The 24,858-nt window shown below is 45.1% G+C and overlaps 1 protein-coding gene across 10 annotated transcripts in view; it reads left to right on the forward strand.

Annotated features, from left to right (window-relative positions):
- LOC129826514 (autism susceptibility gene 2 protein-like) overlaps window positions 1-24,858 on the forward strand; it is a 472,035-nt gene that overhangs the window by 191,403 nt on the left and 255,774 nt on the right. For 9 of the 10 annotated variants that reach the window (XM_055887324.1, XM_055887330.1, XM_055887332.1 and 6 more), the window contains exons 3-4: window positions 9,659-9,760; window positions 16,536-16,571. In XM_055887324.1, the coding sequence (XP_055743299.1) occupies window positions 9,659-9,760; window positions 16,536-16,571 (138 nt within the window). The remainder of the gene's footprint in view (window positions 1-9,658; window positions 9,761-16,535; window positions 16,572-24,858) is intronic. The other variant, XM_055887328.1, reaches the window with a different exon arrangement.

Raw genomic sequence — 24,858 nt, forward strand, 5'->3', positions numbered from 1 at the left:
TCCAGGCCTGAGGACAAAGACTTTCCTCTAGGCTCAGATTAAAGATATGACAGATAGGAGTGGCTATAGAGTCAGCTACCATCCTATGTAGCTTTCCATCTAAGTTGTCAGTGGAAGGAGGTCTGTCGTTGTTGATCGATAAAAATGTTTCCACCTCCCACACTAACTTTACACATTTCAAAATTGCAATGCTTTTCTTTTATTATTCGTTTTTTTATGCATGAGTATGATAGTTCGATGTTAGTTGTTGGCATTTCCTGCCTAAGTTTATCCACTTTGCCAATTAAGTAATCATTAAAATAATTGTCAACATCAAATTTTGTGATGAATAAGCCATCTGATTCAATGAAAGATGGAGTTGAATTTGTCTTTCTGCCCATAATTTCATTTAAAGTACTCCAAAGCTTTTTTCCATCATTTATATTGTTCTTTCTTGAGTTCAGTCACGTGATTTCTCAATTTGCAATAAATCAGCCAGTCAGATTTTCAGCCACTCCTTTTCCCCCCCTTTCTTTCAATCATACAGTTTCAATTCCTCATCAATCCATGGAGCCTTAACAATTAATCCATGGAGCCTTAACAGATTAATAACCTGAACCAGATGACAGGCACTGGTATTTCATTTTTTTATTTTATTTAACTAGGCAAGTCAGTTAAGAACAAATTCTTATTTACAATGATGGCCTACCCCAGCCAAACCCTAACCCGGACGACGCAGGGCCAATCACGGACGGTTGTGATACAGCCTGGAATCGAACCAGGGTCTGTAGTGACACCTCTAGCCCTGAGATGCAGTGCCTTAGACTGCTGCGCAACTCGGGAGCCCAGTTAGAAGCTTCCTCTTGAGGGGACAGCTTGATGAAAACCTGTCAATATTCAGGTCCCAAAGAAAGTAGACCTCTCTGTTTACATCACATACACTATCAAGCATTTCACACATATTATTTAGATACTGACTATTAGAGCTTGGTGGTCTATAGCAACACCCCCCCAAAAAAGCTTTAGATGTGCCAAGTGAACCTGCAACCACAACACTTCAATAACACTTGACATAAGATCTTCTCTAAGCATTACAGGGATATGACTCTGAATATATACAGCAACACCTCCCCCAAAAGCATGTCTGTGTCTTCTTTTTTTTCTTTTCTCTCTTTTCTCCTCAATTTCGTGGTATCCAATTGTTAGTAATTACTATCTTGTCTCATCGCTACAACTCCCGTATGGGCTCGGGAGAGACGAAGGTCGAAAGCCATGCGTCCTCCGAAACACAACCCGACCAAGCCGCACTGCTTCTTTAACACAGCGCGCCTCCAACCCGGAAGCCAGCCGCACCAATGTGTCGGAGGAAACACCGTGCCCCTGGCCCCCTTGATTAGTGCGCACTGCGCCCGGCCTGTCACAGGAGTCGCTGGTGCGCGATGAGACAAGGATATCCCTACCGGCCAAACTCTCCCTAACCCGGACGACGCTAGGCCAATTGTGCGTCGCCCCACGGACCTCCCGGTCGCGGCCGGCTGCGACAGAGCCTGGGCGCGAACCCAGAGTCTCTGGTATGTCTGTGTCTTCTATATATGTTATATACTTGAATTGCAACTGGTGTATCATCAAATTAATTATCTAAATGAGCATCAGAAATGGCTAATATATGAATGTTATCTGATGTTAACAAGTTATTGATTTCATTAACCTTATTTCTAAGGCTACATATATTAATATGTGCTATTTTCAGCCCTTTCCTGTGTAGTTTATCAGAGATAGACATAATATGGAAAAGAGCAAACAATATTAAAACAAAGATACATTTAGCAGTCCATTAATCAGTTGGTGTGTGTAAGTGTGTGTGTGTGTGATGCTGCGTTGAAGTTACGAACCCATAGGTTTGGCTCTCTCATCCCTTCCAGACTTCTGGGAGGGAGGGTGGGCAATGAGCCTGTCATATTGGATGTAAGCAATGTCCCCATGCACTCTGGCAGCTTTCATGGCTGGGATCAGTTCTTTCCTTTTCTGGTGCACAGCGTCAGGATAGTCCTTGTTGAGGAAGATATACGTTCCTCTCAAGTTCTTGGCTCTTTCCAGAACAGCTACCTTGTCCTTGAACCTCAGGAACTTGACCACTATCAGCCTGGGCCTGGGCTGGTGGTGTGTTTTCCAGTTCTGTGGGCGCGCTCCACCTCAATCTGCCTGTGATCCATCTTCAGTTTCTCCAAGAATATTTTCCTCACTTTGTCCTAAGAGATTTTGCAATTCTGTCCACATCCATGTTGTTCTGCCTTGATTGCCCCTCAAGATAATGTGATTTCTCTGTCATTGTTATCATGGATTCACATGCAAAACTGATGTCCTCTCTCAATGACTTACAGATTGCTGGCATCTTGCCGTTCTCCTGTTTAAACTCATCGAGCCGACCCGGGGAGAACTGCAAACTCTTCTTCAGGTCCTGGACCTCACTGGTCAGGTCGTTCATTCTTTAATTAGTTGACTTAATATTTGGACACAACACTTGAAGCTATTTTCTTGTTGTTGTAACAACTGCTTTTAGAACTATTTTTGTTCATTTAAAAGATCCTTCACATGTGATAGAGAGACACCACTGTCCTCAACGGTACTCCTGCTGGCTTTGGTCTTTGTCATGGTAGCAACGTAGGCTACACTGTTACTCCTCACAGTTCCAGACAGGCCAGGTCGCAGGGAAGATTGAAAACAACAACAAACAGCAGGAATCTAGACAGCCACAAGACCAGGACAATCCACGGTCCCAGCCACAATGGCTAACCCCGTCGCAGGCTGCGATCAAGCCCTCAAGAAAACCAAGCTAGCTGCTATGCCAAATAGCTCATTAGACCCAGCAACTGATGCCAACCATGTCACGGGATCCAAACTCAAAAGGTAGCTAGCTACTAAGAAACTTTTCAATAATCTTTCAAAACAACAAACCGAGCTCTCCCTCATTCCGCGTTTGGCAGATGCAAGGTGAACATTACCTGCCGAATGCATAGTGACAACTGTAATGTTTGGTGGAGGAGAAATAATGTTCTGGTGTTGTTTTTCATTGTTCGGGCTAGGCCCCTTAGTTCAAGTGAAGGGAAATCTTAACGCTACAACATACAATGACATTCTAGACGATTCTGTGCTTCCAACTTTGTGGCAACAGTTTGGGGGAGGCTCTTTTCTGTTTCAGCATGACAGTGCCCCCGTGCAGAAGGCGAGATCTATACAGAACCCCATCGAACATCTTTGTGATGAATTGGAACGCAAGCCAGGCCTAATTGCCCATCATCAATGCCTGACCTCACTAATGCTCTTGTGGCTGAATGGAAGGCACAAGAGTAGGTGTCCACATACTTTTGGTCATGTAGATAGATAGAGACAGTATCTATACAACCAACCCACTCTAATGAGTGTGTCTCGTATACATTTGGCATCTTTTCTAGATGTGACATTTTCTACTGCGTTATGCATGGTAGTGACTGTATATTTAAAATGTTCTATTTGTAGATCCTCTCTAATAGCCTGCTGCTATCATCTTCTCTATGAAGATATCTAATCATATAGAAAACAAACTACATCAGAGAATACCTGTCTTTCTGTCTTTCTAAAACATCAAATCAAAAGCGAATCAAAGTTTATTGGTCTCGTGCACACGGTACAGTGCTTGCTTGCTAACTCTCCTCTACAATGCAGTACAATAACAATATTAATCAAGAATCCAATGCCAAATACAGTCCAAAAATAACAACACAAAATGTAAGAAGAAGAAAAATGTCAGAAAACATATCTCAACCATTGAAGGTATAGGGTAATGCTGTCACACCCAGAGGTCAGCTGTTTATTTAGTGATTTCTCTCTTTGAATGTTCAATTTGTTTTAAGTTGAGGGAACTTTGACTTGCAAATAATTAAGCTGAGCTTCAAATAGAAACAACAACACACCACAAAGTGAAGTGAATGATTTGAATGTATATCATTAGCATGCGTAACCATTTGCAAAACACGCTCCTACTTTCAACACTAATAATGTATGTAGGAATCAAAGCCTGTGTATTTTACGAGAGCGAGAGAGAGAAATTCTGAGGATTGCTCTCGTTTCTAATATCATTACTACCATTTCAACATCATTGGCCAATTGTTGTTGTTAGTAGTACTGATAAATGCTTCCCTGGGATAAGGAGTGTGCGTGTGTGCGTCCTTAGGGGCTGTGTGGTTATCAGTGCAGGGCAGACACTGTTTTTTAATGACCCTGGCAGGTGAGCGGGGCAGAGTTGGGAGGGGCAGAGAGGTTGCTGGGGGTTGGGGGTAGGGTGGGAGGTGTTCGGGGAGAGCTTAAGGCCCCTGGGAGAGGTCATGAGGGATGAGTCCATGTTCAGGTGTGCCTCCCCTCCCTCTGGGCTCTCTCCTCTCTTAGCTCCCCTCTCTCCCCCAGGAGACATATGGTGAGAGTGATTGGAGAGCGCTGCAGGGATGAGATGAGGGGGCCAAGGGGAGCCCGGCTCCACTCTACTGTTCATCTGCTACAGACAGGGCCAGTGGGACTCCGATCTCTCCTGAGGGGGAACGCTGAATTAGGGCTATGGGCGTTTGTGGTTTTTAAGGTTGACTTGTTTGTTACTGTGTGGTGGAGGAGTAGGAGGGGGAGGTGGGAGGAGGAGGAGGAGGGAGGAGGCCTCCTACTTATATAATCCTCACACTAACACATACTGGCTGGTGGGTTGTTCTTGTTCATTTGTTTATGTGCTACAGCTCATTTGTGTATTCTGTCAGTGTTATTTTAATCTGGCGAGTGACTGTCTTCTCTTATCCCGGTGTCACTGCCAAGAATAGAAACGCCATCTTGTTGCAATTTCACAAGCTCATATTTGTTATACTCGCAAATATGATGTAGTCCTTCCTGACTGACTGCACTGCATCCAGAGAGAGTTATGGGAGCTTATGCGTACCCTTTTTATGTGGTCATTTATTATGAGGTGGATGAATAATACATGATTAAGACACGTAATGGATACACTGGGACCTGTAGTAAGTCCACTACTTTGTCCTTGGGCAAATTTTTGGCCTGGGACTTTGAGTGTTGTGGCTGTTACCATTGCAGTAGGAGGGAGGGAGGTGGATGTAATGTTGAAGGAGGAGGGGTGGGGGGTGTGAGAGGAGGAGGAGGCAGAAGCGACGTGTCGGGGGCTGCTCAGCTGAGGAGGAACAAAGCCAGGAACTCCAGTACCACTCGCTCTCCTTCCTTCCCCTGCCTCCGAGCAGCTGCCACTTCTGAGCCTGAAGAAAATGAAGGCAGATGAATCAATTTGGCCTGTGGCCCTAAAGTGCACTTGTCTGTGCCCCAGCCTGGCAGGGAATAATGAACAGATAGATTGAGCCGGTGCTCTGCGGCACTGAGGTGCCTCTCTCTGCTGCTGCCTGCCTGATGCACAGCATTGTTGGGCTGGGCCACGCCACCTCCCCCTCCCTCCTCTCCTCCCCGCCTCCAGCAGCAGAGTCTTTCTCCCTCACTGCGTCTCGTTGGGTTAATGAGGGTGAGGGTCCTTTGCGCAGGACACTTTTCAGAACAAATTAGAGGAAGGATCTGTATCCTGGCAAATGCCCTATTCCTCCCCTGCATCTCCTTTTGCCCACCCTGCCGACCGTAGCATGGCCAGCAGAGAGGAGCTGTGAAGAGAGGAGCTGAAGGTAGAGAAACAGCCAGGATGATGTCCAGGTCTGGAGGGTAATAAGGACTGACACTGGGATGAGGCTGAAGCACAACCTCCCAGACTACAGCTGACAGGTGAAGAAAGGCCGGGGAGAAGAGAATGAGGAGAGAGAGGGAGAGGTGCTGAGGGGCTGAAAGCTTTCTAATTGGAGCAGGACTGTGGAGACCCTTCTGACGCGGATGCCCTGAAATGGCTGCCCTGCAAGGTGAGAAGAAAGAGCATGACAACAAAGCATCCCCAGCAGCCACCAGCTCCCTGCCTGCCTCCCTGCCGGCGGGTGGCTGACTGCAGATTGATCGACATGGGGGAGAGGCGGATTAACCTAGCCTACAGTAGCTTAGCCTAGCGTGAATGGACTATGTCAGACTCACTGAAACACTGCTGTTTTTATTAATGTCACAACAAGCGTGGTTTGTTCTTAGTTTTTTTCCCTTTCTTTTATAAACCCCTGCAGTTCAGTTCAGTGTAAATGAGCAGGCTCAAATCGGCAGTCAGCAGCTACTCAACTTGGGAAAAATTAAGATGCTAGAGGGCCCTTTGAAGCTAATTAAAGAGCACAGAGCAGAGCCTCCAGAGAGAGTCTCTCCGCACAACAGACATGTTCAATACCCAGACTAATGGGCCTAATTTCCAGTGCATTATTCATGTACAACACACACGTTACTTGTGTAGTTTTTTTATTTCTGTGGAGCGCTTTCAATGGGGAGCAGAGAACCACTCGCTGCCGCTTGAACTCAACCTGTTTAACCTTGCCCGTGCTGCGCCTGGCAATTCTCCACGTTGTCTAAAACATGGCCCTTTAGAGAGCTATTCCCCCTAGCGTTACCCAGAGTGCGTTTAAAAGACTTCCCATGATCCTTCAGTGCTTCAGGGAGCCATGTTGACCTTGATCTTTGTCACAGGATTGGCCAATCAGATCTCAGATGAGACCTATAGCTCCGCCCACAAGTCCTCTGTAATGTAGCCTTGCCCTTCAGTGCTAGTGAGAGAACAATTAGTGTCCCAAATGCCACCGTATTCTCTATGTAGTCTTCCACTAAATTATTCTCTATGTAGTGGTACACTACATAGGGAATAGGCTGCCACTTCAGACATGCCCTTAGTAAAATAAAAAAAATTACAAATGAAAGCGATACTGATAGATCTCAACCGTTTAAAGCCTCTACTTGGACCTGAACTAAACACACCCTTAATCACAGTCTGACATGGCCAACAGGGCCGGCAGTCTCTATCACACGCGGTGAATGTAAGCCTGAATCAATTCCTCCCGTCCTGCTGAACAATAGGTTAGAGAGCCTCCTAACAGGCAGGCAGGCAGGCAGGCAGGCAGGCAGGCAGCATCGTTAAGCTTGATACCTTATTAGCCCCTCTGCTCTGATCAATAATCAATGTGATTGCTGACTGAGGATCCACCACTACAGGACCTGCTGGAGTGGGTGTTAACACTTTGGCTGGGAGATTTGTCAGCGCTGATGCTTGGTAAACAAAGTAATCAGAGGGCCTGACTGTCTCCCTGGCTCTCAGTGAAGTGCACTTGACTTGACAAGATGACGTGAACCTAACTCCTCTCTCTCTCTCTCTCTCCCCCTCCCTCCCTCCCTCCCTCCCACCCGTTGTCTGGAAGTGGGCTGGGTTCTTTGTGCTGCTCTCCCTAACAAAAGTAAAAATCATAAAGCCTGCCATCCATTTTGAGATTCAAGGAATGGTTAGCTTGACAGCCAGTGAGAGAGATGCAGAGATAGAGAAATGGAGAGACAGAAAGAGGTAGAGAAAGAGTGAGCGTTGTATGATGGCAGACACCTGATTACGACCACCTACAGGGTCTCACTCTCCTTCCTTCGTTCCTTCCTGTCTGTCTGCACCCTGATTGCAGTATGTTGCCGTAGCATTCTGCCATTCAAATCAAATCAAAGTGTATTTGTCACGTGCGCCGAATACAACAATACCTTACAGTGACATGCTTACTTACAGGCTCTAACGAATGGTGTGAAAAAAAGGTATGTGTGTGTGTAGGTAAGTAAAGAAATGGAACAACAGTAAAGAGACATTTGAAAATAAGAGTAGCAAGGCTATATACAGACACCGTTTAGTCAGTCTTATTGAGGTAGTATGTACATGTAGGTATGGTTAAAGTGACTATGCATAAATGATGAACAGAGAGTAGCAGAAGCGTAAAAGGAGGGGTTGGCGGGAGGTGGGACACAATGCAGATAGCCCGGTTAGCCAATGTGCGGGAGCACTGGTTGGTCGGGCCAATTGAGGTAGTATGTACATGGATGTATAGTTAAAGGGACTATGCATATATGATAAACAGAGAGTAGCAGCAGCGTAAAAGAGGGGTTGGGGGGGGGGGGGGGGGCACACAATGTAAATAGTCTAGGTAACCATTGGTTACCTGTTCAGAAGTCTTATGGCTTGGGGGTAAACACTGTTGAGAAGCCTTTTTGTCCTAGACTTGGCACTCCGGTACTGCTTTCCATGCGGTAGTAGAGAGAACAGTCTATGACTGGGGTGGCTGGGGTCTTTGACAATTTTAGGTTAATTTCCTCTGACACCGCCTGGTGTAGAGGTCCTGGATGGCAGGCAGCTTGGCCCCAGTGATGTATTGGGCCGTACGCACTACCCTCTGTAGTGCCTTGCGGTCAGAGGCCGAGCAATTGTCGTACCAGGCAGTGATGCAACCGGTCAGGATGCTCTTGATGTTGCAGCTGTAGAACCTTTTGAGGATCTCAGCACCCATGCCAAATCTTTTTAGTTTCCTGAGGGGGAATAGGCTCTGCCGGGCTGTCACTGCTGACCTCAACACCATGCTAGCACCTTTCATCCAATCAGCAGGCCTCATCTGGCCTGACCGGGGCCTCACCAGGCAGGGTAATTAGAGAGGAATTGTGTCTATTTGGCTTGTTGCTTCTAGTCACTGGTCGCTGGGCAGACATACAGAAGGGCAGACAAACAGCCAGGCCAGCCTCCTGCCTCTCTTTCTCTCTCTCAGCCAGGTGGCAATGCCTCCGCCACGCCGCCTCAGTACAGGACCTGTCAGATTAGCTGATGACCCTTTTAATTCTACCCTGCCGGGGGCCATAATTGATATTTACAGGGAAAGGTTAATTGTAGCAGTGATGTGTTTAAATGACAGTGGAGATCTGGAGACCAAGGCTAGCCACCGCATGCTACGCCACCAGGGACCAGAGCAGGCTGCTAGTCAAATGGATTACACCCCACAGGCAGCCATCAGCCGTCCCTATTGTCCTCAGAGAGGGGCTTGTAGAGGGCTGATAGGATGAAGTGCTCCTGCGGTGGGGTTGGCTACCTCCTATCTCTTATCACCTACCTCCTCCTCGACTGACTGTGGCAGTGTGGCTGCCTCCCATCTGTCCTAGGAATATGGGTCGCTGCCAAGCCAATGCTCCTCTCATGGCTTGTCTGTCTAGCCCCTACCAAACAACACATGCTCTCAAGTTGGCAGACCCAAAGAAGCAACTTCATCATTCAGTGGTGTACCACTGGGCATATCCGCTATGTGCAGATTGTAAACAATAAACTGCAGATTGTTCTTGTATACAGGTGTTGCATCAATGTGAAAGTCATTACTTTCAGGCAGACATTTTGGCTACTGGCAGTGGTGCTTTGCATACATTCAAACTATGAACTGATACTGAGACATGGGGCCACCAGTTTGCCTTTGTGTTATGGATGGGTTCCCATAGTGTGAATGGACCACATGATGCCAAATGTGATTACACATGGAGTTTGGGTTGTGTTGTATCTTGGAGTTGTTGTGTAGTTTTATGGGGTATCAAGTTGGTCTCGAGTCTTACTAAAGCTATACTTTGTCTCTATTCTATGAAAAATGTTTGGTAACACTTTCTATGGATACCCTCTTCATAATGCATTATAATACACAACATACTATTTTTCTACTGTATAATAACGAATGCTTCTTCCTCTGTTTCTTTCCTCTAGACCAAGGCCCTGCAGGTGCGCCCGGTGAGGCTGGATGAGGATGAGGCCATGCAGGAGATCAACAGACCCAACAGGAGCACATCTAAAGGGCACCTCAGTGAGGTAAGAGAGACCCGCTAGTCCTACCCCCCAGACCATTAGACCCCCAGATAGGCTTGGGAGGTATACCGTATATATCGTATACCGGGGTATTTGGAAAAAGCCACAGATGGTTTTTCAATACCTTTAATACGGTCAACAGTATTTATTTGAAGTTTTTCAATATATTTTAATATTTGGAGCTACTTTTGAAGTTAATACCTGCAGTCAACTTGTGCAATATGTTAGGAGATAAAGCAGGTTGTATTCTTCATTTCACCTGTCACATTATTTTACATGAAGCTTACTGTAGTTCCTAAGAACAGAGTCATTCAGGTGTTTGTTTGTAAACAGCACAACGGGAGACGGCAGGTGCAGGTGAGTCCACAGTGTTCTATATCTATCAGTCTATGTTGTGCTGCAGACATGAGGTGAGGAAGTTACACTTGTATGCAATTCATTACTAAATGTTTACCATCATATATCTTATAATGGCTTTTTGACAGAAGTCAAAGAGCTCTAAATGAGTTGTCTGTACAGCTGCCATTTTTTGCATGTGCTTCTTACTAATATATTTATTTTCCTCTGCTCCATGTACACATGCTGCTCTTCCTTCAGAAAAGCCTGCATCACAATTTTGTTCATTTGCACAATTTCTCTCGTTCCCGGTTGCTTGTAGATGTCCACACTCACCGAAAATAAAATTTGGTAGCTAATAGCTATACTTGTATAACCTTATGAGCTGGATTTGCCTGTCTTTGCAATTTTTAAAAAACTCCTTAGCATTTAGCTAACAGCTTCTATGTGATTTCGCTATTATTTTGTGCTAATTGTGTTAGCATTTTAGTCAAATAAACCCAATGGGCTTTTCTTATGTGCTATGCCGGTAATACTGTAAATCACAGGATGAGACAAGGACAGTATGACAATATTCAAATCTGGATACCGTCCAAGCCTACCATCAGACCCTGATACCATCAGACCCCGAGACCATAAGACCCCGAGACCATAAGACCCCGAGACCATAAGACCCCGAGACCATAAGACCCCGAGACCATAAGACCCCGAGACCATAAGACCCCGAGACCATAAGACCCCGAGACCATCAGACCCCGAGGCCATAAGACCCCGAGACCATCAGACCCTGAGACCATCAGACCCCGAGACCATAAGACCCCGAGACCATAAGACCCCGAGACCATCAGACCCCGAGACCATCAGACCCCGAGACCATAAGACCCCGAGACCATCAGACCCCGAGACCATAAGACCCTGAGACCATAAGACCCCAAGACAATCAGACACCGAGACAATCAGACCCCGAGACAATCAGACCCCGAGACCATCAGACCCCGAGACCATAAGACCCGGAGACCATCAGACCCTGAGACCATCAGACCCTCCTGGCTACATTGTTATGTATCCCGGACAATCCTCCAAATATGCTATGGCCAAAGTAAACTGTTTTGCAATAACCAGAAAAGCAAACCATTAGCTGAATATATCAATACATGCCACATCATGAGTTAATAAAAAAAATACAATATGGCTACCTACCTTGTTACAACGTGGTTGATTAGGGCTGTATCTCCCCCAGACCCTCCAGACCTCCTAACAGGAGACCAGACCAGCAGCAGGCTATCTAGTTACCTAGTCCAGGGCTGTGGGGCCCTGAGGAGGAGAGGGAGAAGCAGCAGTGAGAGGGTAGCTGGTGGAGCAGCTCATACTGGACCAGACTCACACGTCATAAATCCCCATGCAATAGAAAACCGTCCTGATCAACAGCGACAAGCAGAAAACTATTAGCCAAGCCACACAGACACACAGCCATCACACTAGGATTGCATCCCAAATTACACCATATTCCCTATATAGTGCACTACTTTTGACCAGGGCCTATATGACCCCATAGGGATTTGGGACGCAGCCTAGATGCCCTGCGACATTCAAAGCCTGCTATGGTTTTGTAGATGTGACCTACAGCTGTTCCACTAGGTGGTAGCTGACCCTCGTCGACCAGGACAGCAACGCGTTAAAGGTCTTTCCAATGACTGCCGTGTGTGTGGCCATATGCTAGCACATTTAAAAGACGAGTGGGTGGTATAGAAAACGGAGGCAGCTAGGGTGTCGGTTGGCGCCAGGGATGAGATAATGCAATTTAGATACAGGAAAAGTAATACGAATTTATGCAAAATCCCCAAGCGGGTCATTTTAAATCAATGTAGAATATGCTTCCTAACTAATGCCTGTCAACCAGGCCTCCCAAACCTCCTAAATTCAATCAGACAGTTAATTTAGCTGGAGGATGTAAGGGTGGGGGGGTGCAACTTCTACAGTCAAAGAAGTGATCGAGGAAAAATGATGGAGAGAAAAGATTTGAATGAACTAAATGCGTTTTTCAAGCTATTCAGAATTCCCAAAGAAAATCTAGAGATGTGGAGAGAGAGAAAAAAACACTCCCCCACCCCATTCACATGATATTTTCCCTTTTCCCTCCTTTTCTAAGCCTTCTCGCTCTCTATTTTTCTCTCTTTTTCTCTCTCTTTCTCTCTCTCTCTCTCTCTCTCTCTCTCTCTCTCTCTCTCTCTCTCTCTCTCTCTCTCTCTCTCTCTCTCTCTCTCTCTCTCTCTCTCTCTCTCTCTCTCTCTCTCTCCCCTGCCATTCCTCATGAATTTGGGCTGTTTTTTAATGAAAAAGTCAGGAGAAAGTGCCTGGTTCGGCAGATAAAAGGGTGCTGGCGGATGACAGTTCTGACAGGCAAATGCGACAGTGAAGGGTGATGGGGGTACGGGGAGGAGGAGCGGGGGAACTGTTCAAATTGCATGCTGTAATCGTCGACGGTGTTAGATATGGCATGTCTCTCTAATCTCCTGCCAAAGAGATAGTGCAAAGACGCTGATCGCTGTAGCAATGCCATCCATCCCTAGCTATCCATCTCTTTAAACCACAGATAGGGTCTCTGAGCAGAGCTGGGCCCACTCAGGGCGAGACCTGTCTGGCCACTGCTGGAGAGGAAGGATTTCCTATCACTGTTTTCTTTTTTCAACTACTGCCTCTGCACTGTGAGAGAACAAACAGTCATTTTCATTAAATGCATAACTCATATTTGATTCTTACACCAAAGTGGTCCCAGGCTATAAGAGTTCTTAACTAATTATGTACTGTGCTGTAGCCGTGATTCATTAGCCAAATGGATTTTGTGTTGTTGGACCAGCCCCTGATTCAGCTGGTCTACGGCAGAAAGCTGTCGCACAGGCAGGGATTAGGGAAATGTGGAGGGAGATTTTCTGTGCTTCTGTGTTAGTGTGCAATGGGGGGGTTGTTTGGGAGAGAGACTGTAGCAGGGGGAGAGAGGATGGCAGTACTGCTGGGGTCTCACCCGCCCAGCCACCCACTCCTGCTGGAGAGCTCGGAGGCCTGCTGCTGGCTGCATGCTGGAAGCTGTCCCCGTTTTTACACACACAGACACACACACACACACACACACACACACACACACACACACACACACGCACACGCACACGCACACGCACACACACACACACACACACACACACACACACACACACACTTCACACTCTGCCGAGCCCCGATTGGCCCATTTCAGTTTCCGCACCCCAAAAACCAATAGTCTGGCCCGTAGGAAAACCAACTGCCAGGCCCCGCCCTGCTTATCGCCGTGGCTTTGAGGGTCCGGGAGAGGGGGCGTGGAAATGGGGAGAGGATTAAGGGGCGAATTTAGCAACATTTCTGTTCTCCGGGGCTGTTTAGTTAACCCTAAAACGCAGCCAGCGTCCTCCACACCCCCCCGACTTCCCCCTATCCTCCCCCACCTCACTGCTGCCTCTCTGGGGCAGGTTCTTAAATCCTTTTGAAGTCCTAAGCGCTTCAGAAATCCATTGAGAGCCATGTATAATGGCTTTTAAGAGAGAGTGTTTAGCTGAATCCCAGCCCCATGGCTTATGAACCACTGCCTGCTTTAATGGATTCTTCCCCTCTTCTCTTCACCAAGACTAAATCCAATGGATTGTCCCTCATTATCATTTAAATAAGCCTCTCTTTCTACTCCAAACGCTCCAACTTGAATGAACCCTGCATAGTAAGGCTAATTCCAAATGGCCTTGGCCTCCTGTTTCTGAGTCACACAAACATGCACACACACATTATGCACGCATGCACATTCACTCACACACACACTACACATACGTTGTTCGCTTTTGCCCCTTTGTGTCCACATATATGGCTGGCCTTGCCCCTCTGCCCTCCACCTCTACCCCTCATTCTCCCTCCCTCTATCTCAGGCGGTGGGGACAGGAGGGGTGAATGGAGAGGGAATAGTCTTTTGATTCCCGCAGAGCTGACTTTCCGGTTCACAGTAGGACACCTCCCTAATTGTCACAGTGGGGTTGAGACTGTGATTCAGAAGGCACAGAGGCACTGATGAGGGCTAAAGCGCAGAGGAAGGTGTGGGAGGGAGGGATGGAGAGATGGAGGGATTGGAGGTACTATGGACAAAATTGGTCTAGCAGGAAAGTCCCCTCCTGAGACTGCAAATTGCCAATCGAAATGGAGGAATAAAGGGGGGAAAGTGGAAGGAGAGGAAGGAGAGGGAGATTTGGAGATTGGTATTCTGACTGTGACCTGAGTGAGTGACGGAGAGAGAGATAAAAAGAGAGCGAGATGGACTCTCCCTGTCAGAGGCCTCGTCTATCAACAGAAGCGAGCACACTATGTCAGCATACACATGACAGGGTTATTATATAGTATCAGTGTATTTGACATTATATATAAGTGAATGAGACAACCAATGACAACCATTATTGGGTTTGTCCAATGGAGCGATTTCAGTACCAACAGAAATTGTATTTGAATTCCATAATTTTGAATTTATATTAGGATATTGAATTTGAATTTAAGATTTTTTTATTTTGTAATGCACAAATTGAATCATTGAATTCATAAATTGAAATTGTATTTCATGATTTGAAACTGAATTGAATGAATGTTAAATTCAGTAAAAAAATGTAATTTAATGGAATATTCATATTCAATATTTATATATTCAGTTTCAATGTGGTAGATACTGCATCAATTTACTGTGTATCAAGTTTCCAAACTATCATTTCACGTTTATCAAAGTTTCATATATTAAACTTCTCAGATGCATTCAGATTGAGTTTTCAAATTCAGTTCTTTAAATTCAGATTCAAAACCAGAGACAACATCGTGGAAGGTAGAGGAGCACGGCTCTCTGTGGTAAACCCACGCTTCGGGCCTTTTCTGAAGCCAATGTGGCATGTTTCACTTCATTTCAACTATTTTGACCCCAATCCTGAAAGATTAGACTCTGGGTATCTTGTCTGAGACCTGAAACGTTGCCTTGTCTGGCGTACAGGAGACCTGAGTTAGAACCCCGTCAGTCAAACTAACACGTCTTCAGGTCTCAGGTTGCTCCTCACATGCATGGATCACCAAACTACCTCTGTTGCACTCTCATTAAATGGGATGCACAGATCCTGCTGCTTCTGTTTGCCACAGAAAGTGTTGTTGTGCAGTAGGCCGGATTTGAACCCAGTCAGTTATATTGGTGCCGTGATCTCTGGGTATGCGGTCAAAGGGGGTTGAAATGTAACCGAGAAGGTTCGATGAACCACGCTCTTTTGATGAGTAACTTTACTGGAGACTTGAAGACTTGTTAGCTTCCTGAACTCATCCCTATGGGCTTTAGCTGTGGGCTAACACAGTCCTGCGAACCCAGTCAGTCACAAGAGCACGATTAAATTGGGAGTGGAAAGGCTATCCTTAGAAGGGCTTTGACGGGACTATTAAACTATTTTCTTATTGGGGCAAATTGCGTTTTTTGTGACACTACGTTCTAACATGTCCTGCGCGCCCTGTGAGGGGAACAGAAGGCACGCCCATGTTCCAGAGAGTCTAGGCTTTCAGAAATGGGGTCATAATAGCGTATAGCCAAAAAACAGTTAAAATGCTAGTGACAAATTCATAGGAAGACAATACATTAAACCATTCACATTGGCTTCAGAAACTGCAAGAAGCTTCTTTTTACCACAGAGAGTGTTTCATTCTATCTGTTCTTCTCTACATTTCCTGGCTGGATAAAGTACCAGGATGTTGTCTCTGGTTTAGAATCTACATTTAGAGATCTGCATTTGAATGCATTGATCAACTTTCAATTATAGTTGGTTAACTTGATACACAGAAAATGTAAGCAATATCTACTATTTTGAAACTGAATATATATTGAATTTGAATATTCAATTAACTTGATATTGAATTTGAAAACTGAATGCAATATTCATTCAATTCAGTTTCAAATCATGAAATACAAGTTACATTTATGAATTCAATGATTTAAAAAAGTGCAGAAATTAAATAATATTAAATTCAAATTCAATATCCTAATACAAATTCAGTATAATGTAATACAAATACAATTTCTGTTGTCACTGAAATCGCTCAATATTGTCCATACATGCATACAAAACTCAACTCTGACCCTGAACTAAACCCCATTACTTATACTGTAAATGTTATCCCACTTCACTAAATCATTTTTACACAAATCAATGAAAGATGGGTTGTTACGGGTGATGCAATGGAATGGTATATTTATGTAGTGGTATACTGTATTCATCTGAGCTGTTGTTCACTCCGAAAACATGGGAGACAGAAGGTTAACATGAATATTGATATTAAACTATAGCGGCCTCATCATTTCTGTGTCAGCGGCTGGCTCATGGCCCCTAAAGGTCAACCCTGTTCTCCTCTCTCTCTACAGAGCTCCACTCACTCGCTGTCAGGCCGGGGCTACTCGGTAAGTGACATTTTCATGCTTCATGACTTTTACGGCAGAATTACAATCTCCAACGGCCCTCTTTATGGCTCTGCCGCTCGATACTTTTATTATGTTAAATAGAGTAATGGAGAAATCATGAAATTAGGGACATTAATCTTGAATGACTGGTTAAATTGTAAGAAGGAAGGGAAGACATGAGCCCCAAATGGCACCCTATTCCCTACGTAGTGCATTACTTTTGACCAGGGCTCCATAGAGTGTCTTGCTCTACCTTGGGTAAATGTGCCTGTTTATTGACATCCATCATGTCAGGCCAGGCAGGCAGGCAGCCATTCAGTGGTTTAGCAGTTTAAGTGTTAGAGGAAGTGTCTTCCTCCAACTGCCTGCCATCTAGTCATTTGATTCAGTTGTCAGACATTATGCTTAAAAGCCTTTTTTTTAAAGTGAGTGCCTGCATTGATACACAAAAGTAATTTTCCCACTATACATATAATATAATATACTACCTTATCCTTTTAGAAAACCCATATCATAGCTGTTATTATGTAGGCCTATCTTATGAATAGGGGAAATATAACTCCTACTTTCGTTACCGTTGAATTGAAAATGTAGAATGTGTTCTTATGCAAAGTGAAAATGTTTATAAAAAAATCTTGTCAGCCCATTCCTTTTATAATGTACACTGGTTCACTTAGTGTCACTAGGAAACTATTTTTCCCATTTAAAAGTATATTTTGCAGACTACACACCAGTATGTGTGTTTTTCAAACCTAATGAACCTTTTCACTTATCATTATTTGCAGAAAGCTGATGAGTATTGCTTTAATGATGAGGCTTGATAGAGGCAGTCGTGTCTTTCTAGTTGTCCATGCGGTCCTCTACACTAGAACCTAAAATGGTTCTTTGGCTGTCCCCATAGGAGAAGTCTTTGAAGAACCATTCTTGGTTCCAGGTAGAACCCTTTTGAGTTCCACGTATAACCCTTTCCACAGAGGGTTGTACATGGAACCCAAAAGAGTTCTACCTGGAACCAAAAGGGCTTCTACGTGGAACCAAAAAGGATTATCCTATGGTGACAGCCAAATAACCTATTGGAACCCGGTTTTCTAAGCGTGTACATGAAAGGGCTAATTTATAGAGAGCCTTATCTCCCGTTACAACACTAGACCTGCCTGTGAGTGTCATGGCAATTCTTATTGTAGCTTCAGTGTTATCAAACAAATGAACAACATCTATAAATGGTTTGTCACTGCTAATCAGGGGAAGAGTATCTGCTGAGGTAGCGTTTAAAGAGCCAAACAAAGCTTAAGTTAAAAGACATTGATCTGTGTGGGTCCTTATGGTGCTACTGCTGCGTGTAAATGGAACATGTCCCATTCCTATTCCCTCATGGCTGCATACTCTCACAGAGATGAAAACAAACAAGACCTCCCGGAAGCTGCTGAAGCCCTTTCGCTTGAGCTGTCAGTTTGAGTCTGGTGGAGGGAAGGAAGGAAGGAGAAGGCCCTCTGTCTTTATCTGTTCTTCACGGATAGCGAGGCAGGGGGAGGGTGAGAGAAGAGAGAGAGAGTAAGATCAACAAAGATCGAGAGAGAGGGAAGTAGAAAAGGAGGGAGGGAGGGAGGGAAGCAAGAAAAAGCAAGAAAGTGCACAGGGGCAGGAAGTCTCACATTGTCCTATCTGATGGTGCTGCCCTCTGGGCTGCTTGTGGGCAGAATGATTCAGAGGGTCAGCTCTCTCAGAGTGCGCTCAACTCTGGCCTCTGGGGCCGCACAGGGGCCCTTATCAGCAGGTGCTCTGGCCTCTGAAATGGGGCCTCGGAACCCCCAGGGGCCTGTCGGAGAGAGGGAGAAACGAACGCAGCCAACGGGAGGTGTTGTGGCTGGAGGAAAGAGAGGGGTGGCGGGTAGGTGGGGGGTGGTTTTATCTGTCACAAGGCACTAAGAGGTCAAAACCCCAATCTCTCTTGACAGTTTGTTTTCCACTTCTATAGGAGATAACGCCTCCGCTGTTTCCACTGACATATGTCTCTGACGTTGCATGCCTGCCAGGCTGTTTATCAGAGAGGTTCATTTGAGACGTAAAAGAAGACGTTCAGATGTAGACACATACGGAATTGGAGCTGTAGGAGGACTGAAGCCATAGGTTTAGTTGTAAAACATGATATATTGTTGGAACATCATATTTATAGGTACATGTTAGCATGTATTAACGTACAATATGGCTAGTTTCCCATTAGCATACATGAGCTGTACACATCCGACTCCTTACACTAATCTGTATTAAACTCGACCGCTGATAACAGGTAATATACAGCACAACCACTGAGCACCACTATCAGTCTGAGGTAAAAGTGGATGTGGAATAGTTTCAAGTCCTGTTTCCCTCTCCTCTCTTCTGTGTTCCTATGGCTTTATTATAGTGTCACACGTTTGGGAGACAATATCTGGCCCATTTCCTCAGCTGTTCACTACCTGCTTGTTTTTACAGGGGAGAGGAGAAGGAAATGGCCCCTGTCCCTAAGTCTTTCTGGTGATTTATCTTTCTCTCTGGGGCCCTCAATAAAAACCTCCAGTCCTCCTCTGTGCCTTGCTCGGCGAGATAGGCTTTAAGAGACGGAGAGAAATGTAAAAATATCACGATGTGGCGATCTGCCCCTCCAATATCCTCTGCAGGCTTGAAACAGAACAGAGGAAGACAGTTTACGAAAATAAAAAACAGCTCCTTTTCACCCAGAGGAAGCGATTGAGCTTCCTCCAGCCGAAGCCACTGATCCACTGAAGGCCCAACTCTTGTTTTCCCCCCTTCACAATGCAGTCTTGAAAACCCGACACTTGGTAACACAGTGACTAGGTTAGTGTTTCCCAAACCGAAAGGTTGCTAGATCGAATCCCCGAGCTGACAAGGTAAAAATCTGTCGTTCTGCCCCTGAACAAGGCAGTTAACCCACTGTTCCTAGGCCGTCATTGTAAATAAGAATTTGTTCTTGGCTAGTTAAATAAAGAAATGTAGTTGATGCAAACTAGCCACCTGTGAAATGCACTCATTAAAAATGACCTCTGATTTCCGTCTTGCTGGTATACCAGTTTGTATTTTATTCAAGTGGATAAATTAATGACGTTGGCGTTGGCGTAGTTCCTCTGTGCCAATAGTGTCACTGTGTTGCCTAGGGTCCGTCTTTTCAGACTATTCACAATGATTGTAGATAGACCTTGCACTGAGCTGCAGTTGGAATGCTGATACTGTACGTTTTTGGGAGGGTTTATCAGTATGCTGGAGGTTACAACCTTAGCTGGGATGTCTAGGTTGAGCTGGAGTGTTTATAGCTCACAGACACACCTGTTGGGTATTACCCTGCTCCGGTTTATTTAATCGTATTTTATGCTAGATGAGTCTACACTCAAACATAACATTCGCAAAGTCATCTGTGCGTTTCTAAAACAACCTCATTTAATTGATTTGGCATTCATGACCTCCGCTTTGTTCCAAATAAATGTCCTTGTCTGACAAGCAAGGTTTAAAGACAAAAGATCTTTATCAAATACATAATAAGCTCTATTAAAAAGCTTCATGGTTTATTTAACTAAACAACATGATTCATCGGATTATATGTTAAATAAACCGATTGTTATAAAAGCCAAAGAAGGAAATTGAGGGGAAATTATACAACATATTTAATGTGATTTTACTATAAAAATGTATATCTTTCTCAGTGAATGTAACATCACATATTACCCACCAATACACCCTATGAGCTGAGGAAGGCCCTCTCTTTTTCCCCTACATTAAAACTCTCTCGCTCTCTCTCTATTGCTCTCTCTCTGTATCTCTCTGTCTTTCACTCTCTCTCTATCTTTGTCCACAGTATATTTGTCTCCCCTGTCTCACCTTGAAACTCCCCCATCCCAGACCCCCTCTGTTCGGCCACAGTTTCCATCGTCTTGCAGGTGTCTCGCTACGTACCAGCGGCCCCTGCACATTGTGAAAATTAGTCAAATAAACCAATGGCCCAGCAGGATAGGGTTGGAGCCCTGACATTGTCCACCCCTCTAGTGAGGTGTTGTCTGTCAGTGGCGCTCAAGAAGGGCTGTCCGGGATGAAAACCCTATTTGATTATGCCTGTGTGCGGGCCTGCTTCAGAGCAGGGGCCTGCTGCTCCCCTCTCGCCGGGGGAGCCTGGCTGTTGCCACTAGCAACAGATAAAAATGGCTGTTAACCACAGCAGGGCCCACAACACATCAATCATTTGCTCCAGATAAAGGCTTTAGGCTTCTGGGTGCCCGGCACGCTGAATGGCGGTGGACAGAAAATCCCCTTTCCAATGACTGCACAGCCCCTATGGTGGAGGGGTGGAGATGCCATTTAAAATCCGCCAACACAAAAGGTACTCTGGGAGAGGTCATTTGAATAAAAAGGCGACATGGTGAATTAGTGCAGGCCTGGCCTCAGAAACCGCCGGCATAGTTCGCTTGTTCTAAATGAACTCTTAATTGCTTTTGCCCACTTGGCTTTGCGCCTAAGGTTTTGTGCAAGAGTTGGGGAGTTCGGCATCACTGCATACCCGCATATGGCTTTTCGAATGGAATTGATATTAGTGATTGAAAAACAACTTAGAATGACCTAGAGGGCTGTGATTTTGGCCCTGTGGCATTTTTCTCTAGAGGTGACATTAATGGTTCATTTCAGCCCTTTCTCAATCCAAACCACTGTTAAAGTAGAACTCATTTTAGAGAATGTACAAGGCTCTATGTAGATCTAATAGATTATTAAATGAATCTCAGTGTTACGATCAACCATGTTTATGTCACACTGAAACACACAGGCCCCAGGGGTATAGGGTAAATATGTATTTGTTTTTCTTGGTTGATGCCCCCCCACCAACTTGGCCCAATTTAAGAGAAAGGTCTGTCCATAATGTTCAGTAACTAAGTGACGATGCTCTCAGGATTTGTATACCGCTGGCATTCCCCATTAACTTACACCTTCCTAATATTGAGTTGCACCTCCCCTTTTTCCCTCAGAACAGCTTCAATTCGTCGGGGCATGGTGTAGAAGGTGTCGAAAGTGTTCCACAGGGATGCTGGCCCATGTTGACTCCAATGCTTCCCACAGTTGTGTCAAGATGTCTGGATGTCCTTTTGGTGGTGAACCATTCTTGATACGCATGGGAAACTGTTGAGCCTGAAATATCCAGCAGCGTTGCAGTTCTTTGCACAAACTGGTGCGCCTGGTACCTACTACCATATCCAGTTCAAAGACACTTAAGGATTTTGTCTTGCCCATTTATCCTCTGAATGGCACACATACACAATCCATGTCTCAAGGCTTAAAAATCTGTCTTTAACCCATCTTCTCTCCTTCATCAGCACTGATTGAAGTAGATTTAACAAATGAAATCAGTAAGAGATCATAGCTTTCACCTGGATTCACCTTGTCAGTCTGTCATTGAAAGGGAAGGTGTTCCTAATATTTTGTACACAGTGTATATGGGCGCTCTAGACAAATAAAGTGATAATTCTACTCATATATTACATACACTGCAATCAAGGCCCAATTACATGCTACTTTCATTTCTAAAATCTCTGAATGCAGACTTGAATGCTTTAATAAGCTGTGTAATGAAGGATCTGGGTGTTTGGCCATTCTCCTAGATTTACTATGGCTTTCATAGCCCATTATAACACACCATTTGCATCAGGAAATTACAATGCTCGATATCATTATCCAACCCTAAACCTGATCATAAATTAAACCTCCCATTTCAAACATCCATCTGTCTGGGGAGTGATTTCTGGCTGCATTCTCACCGGGGAGGGAAATGAAGGACAGAGAGGGGAGAGAGTGAGAGAAAGAGGGGGAGGGGGAGAGAAATGTGAGAGAGAGCGGAGAGAGTAGCCTCCTGTGGGTTGTGAATAACTTCACTTTGTCAGTCAGAGGCATTCATGTAATCAGCCCTGGCTCTTTCTCTCTGCCTCCTCTCCTCCCAGCTCAAAGCTCAGAGGCCACATTAAAAGCTAATCAGTGGCCATCTTGGTGGAGAGGCTGTGAGGCTAACTTTTCTAACCAGGATCACTAACCTTCCTGCTGTCATCTGGCACAGAAGCAGATTAGTATGTGCAGATCGATATGACTAAAGGGCTTGGCCTTACTATGTCACCAAAGAGGGGTGTATTTGTATTCAAAATGGCACCGGCTCTATCATTCTTTCTTTCTTCCTCTCCTTTTCCCTTTCATTTCCCTTCCCCTCTGTCTTTCTCGCTCTCGCTTTCACTCTCTTTCTCTTTTTCTGTCTCTCTGAAAACGGTATATATAACATATGCCATTTAGTAGACACTTGTCCAAAGCAACTTGGATAAAAGTAATGTGTGCATACTGTAAATGTTTCACTCATGGGTGGTCTAGAGAATCGAACCAACAATCCTGGCATTACAAGAACCATGTTCCATACTCTACCAACTGAGCTACAGAGGATCACTCTCTCTAGCATCCAACTTGATTATACACTGAAGGGAACATAATAAATCATGGTAATTTTTTACACCGCTGCAGGTAATTAATTCAGCATGACTACTGAAATATTAGTCAAAGGTAGAGACACACAGACAGACACATATCCGTCCACTCCAGGTATCCACCGGAAACCATTTTAGATCTGGTATAAAATATAGATCTTTGTGATTTTGAGGCCCTCTTTCAAGAGACACGCATCTTGTCTTGACTTTTTCTCTGCTCCATTCACACATGTGAAAACATCTTACTGCACTGCTGTGCCTAGCTGTTGAAATCCTCTCTCCGCCTAGTCTGTCTCCCGTGTGCCCTAATGATTGTTTCAGGAAACAAGCAGGAAACATACCTGTGATGGCCAAATCTTACTGAGAGAGGAAGAACAAAAGGCGCTATGCAACAGATAGTTGCAGGCTTGTGTCAGAGGAAGGACTCTGCTACCGATGCACCAAGTCAGGACCCTGAACAGCTTCTACCCCCAATGCATAAGTCTGCTAAATAGTTAGTGGAATAGTTAACCAAATAGCTATCAGAACTATCTGCATTGACCCTTTTTGCACCCTTTTTACTATTTCTCTATTTTCTTTCTCTCTGCATTGTTGGGAAGGGCCCATAAATAAGCATTTCACTATTAGTCTACACCTGTTGTTTATGAAGCATGTGATGAATAGCATTTGATTTGATTTGGAGCAGAGCTGAGAGCAGTGTAAACCTCCTCTACTGTGAGACTAAAGACCCGTGGGCCTCGCTGAACCCCGAGAGCTCCCACCACCGAGAGCTCCCACCACCGAGAGCTCCACCACCGCGTAAACAAAGCCTGGAATGAAGGTGAGCCTGGGGCTGACACATTAACACCACTGATAAAATGTTTATTTTATGGCCCTGGTGGATTCCAGCATTGGGACTTCAGGGGCGGAAAAATGAACATCACTTGCCTTCGCCTGCCTGCCTTTTTGCAGTCTCTCATTTGAATCTAGCGCTTTTCTCATCTCTTTTTGTCCGTCGCCTCGCTCTCTGCGAATCTCACACCTCCTACAACACTTCCTTAGCTCATTTTAAAGGTACTTAAACCCTGGCTCATTGCCTTTTAAGGGTGTTAGGTGATACTTTATTCATTTTTCATTTGAAGGCCTAACATCTGAATATCTTCAGCTGTAATGCAGGCTGTAACTTTTGTTGCCATGCCACGGTTCAGTGGTTCGCAGCAAGGCCTTAGTTAAGGTTACAAAGTAACCACACAAGATGATAATACTACAGTTATCTTTGGCTTTCCCCCATCCAGAAACTCACCAGAGCCAATCATATCCCCTCCACATAAGTGTGTGGTTCGCGAAGCCATACACAAAGTTAGTAAGTAGGTCATGTTCTGCCGATCATCTTCTAATCACTCAACGAAACCACCATTTTTTCCCCGTCTGAGCCCCTGAGCCTTGCTTCTGGGGCTCCCAGCTCCAACACACTCACTAATTTGGTTTTCTGTCATGTTTTTTTTCTTCTCCTTTTCCTTACCCCATATCTGACAGTCGACATGCGACACAACCCCCCCTCCCACACCTCCTCCCTCCCTTTCTCCAGGTTGTGTCTGGTGGAGCAGTAGGCAAGGTGGCAGATTACAGGAGGAGTGGTATAATTATACTTCCAGCTGATTTTGCTCCTTTTATAAGGGAAAGAACTGTTAATGACAGTGTTGTATTTTACATCCCCCTGAGGCCACATACTGAGTAAAGCATAGTCTGGGGAGGAGCTGCAGGAGCCTGGTTCCGTTTCTTCATCAGCTTCCCTTACTACTGGCTGATTTCTT

This window comes from Salvelinus fontinalis, chromosome 28 (assembly GCF_029448725.1).
Source record: "Salvelinus fontinalis isolate EN_2023a chromosome 28, ASM2944872v1, whole genome shotgun sequence".
In the NCBI taxonomy this organism is placed as follows: domain Eukaryota; kingdom Metazoa; phylum Chordata; class Actinopteri; order Salmoniformes; family Salmonidae; genus Salvelinus; species Salvelinus fontinalis.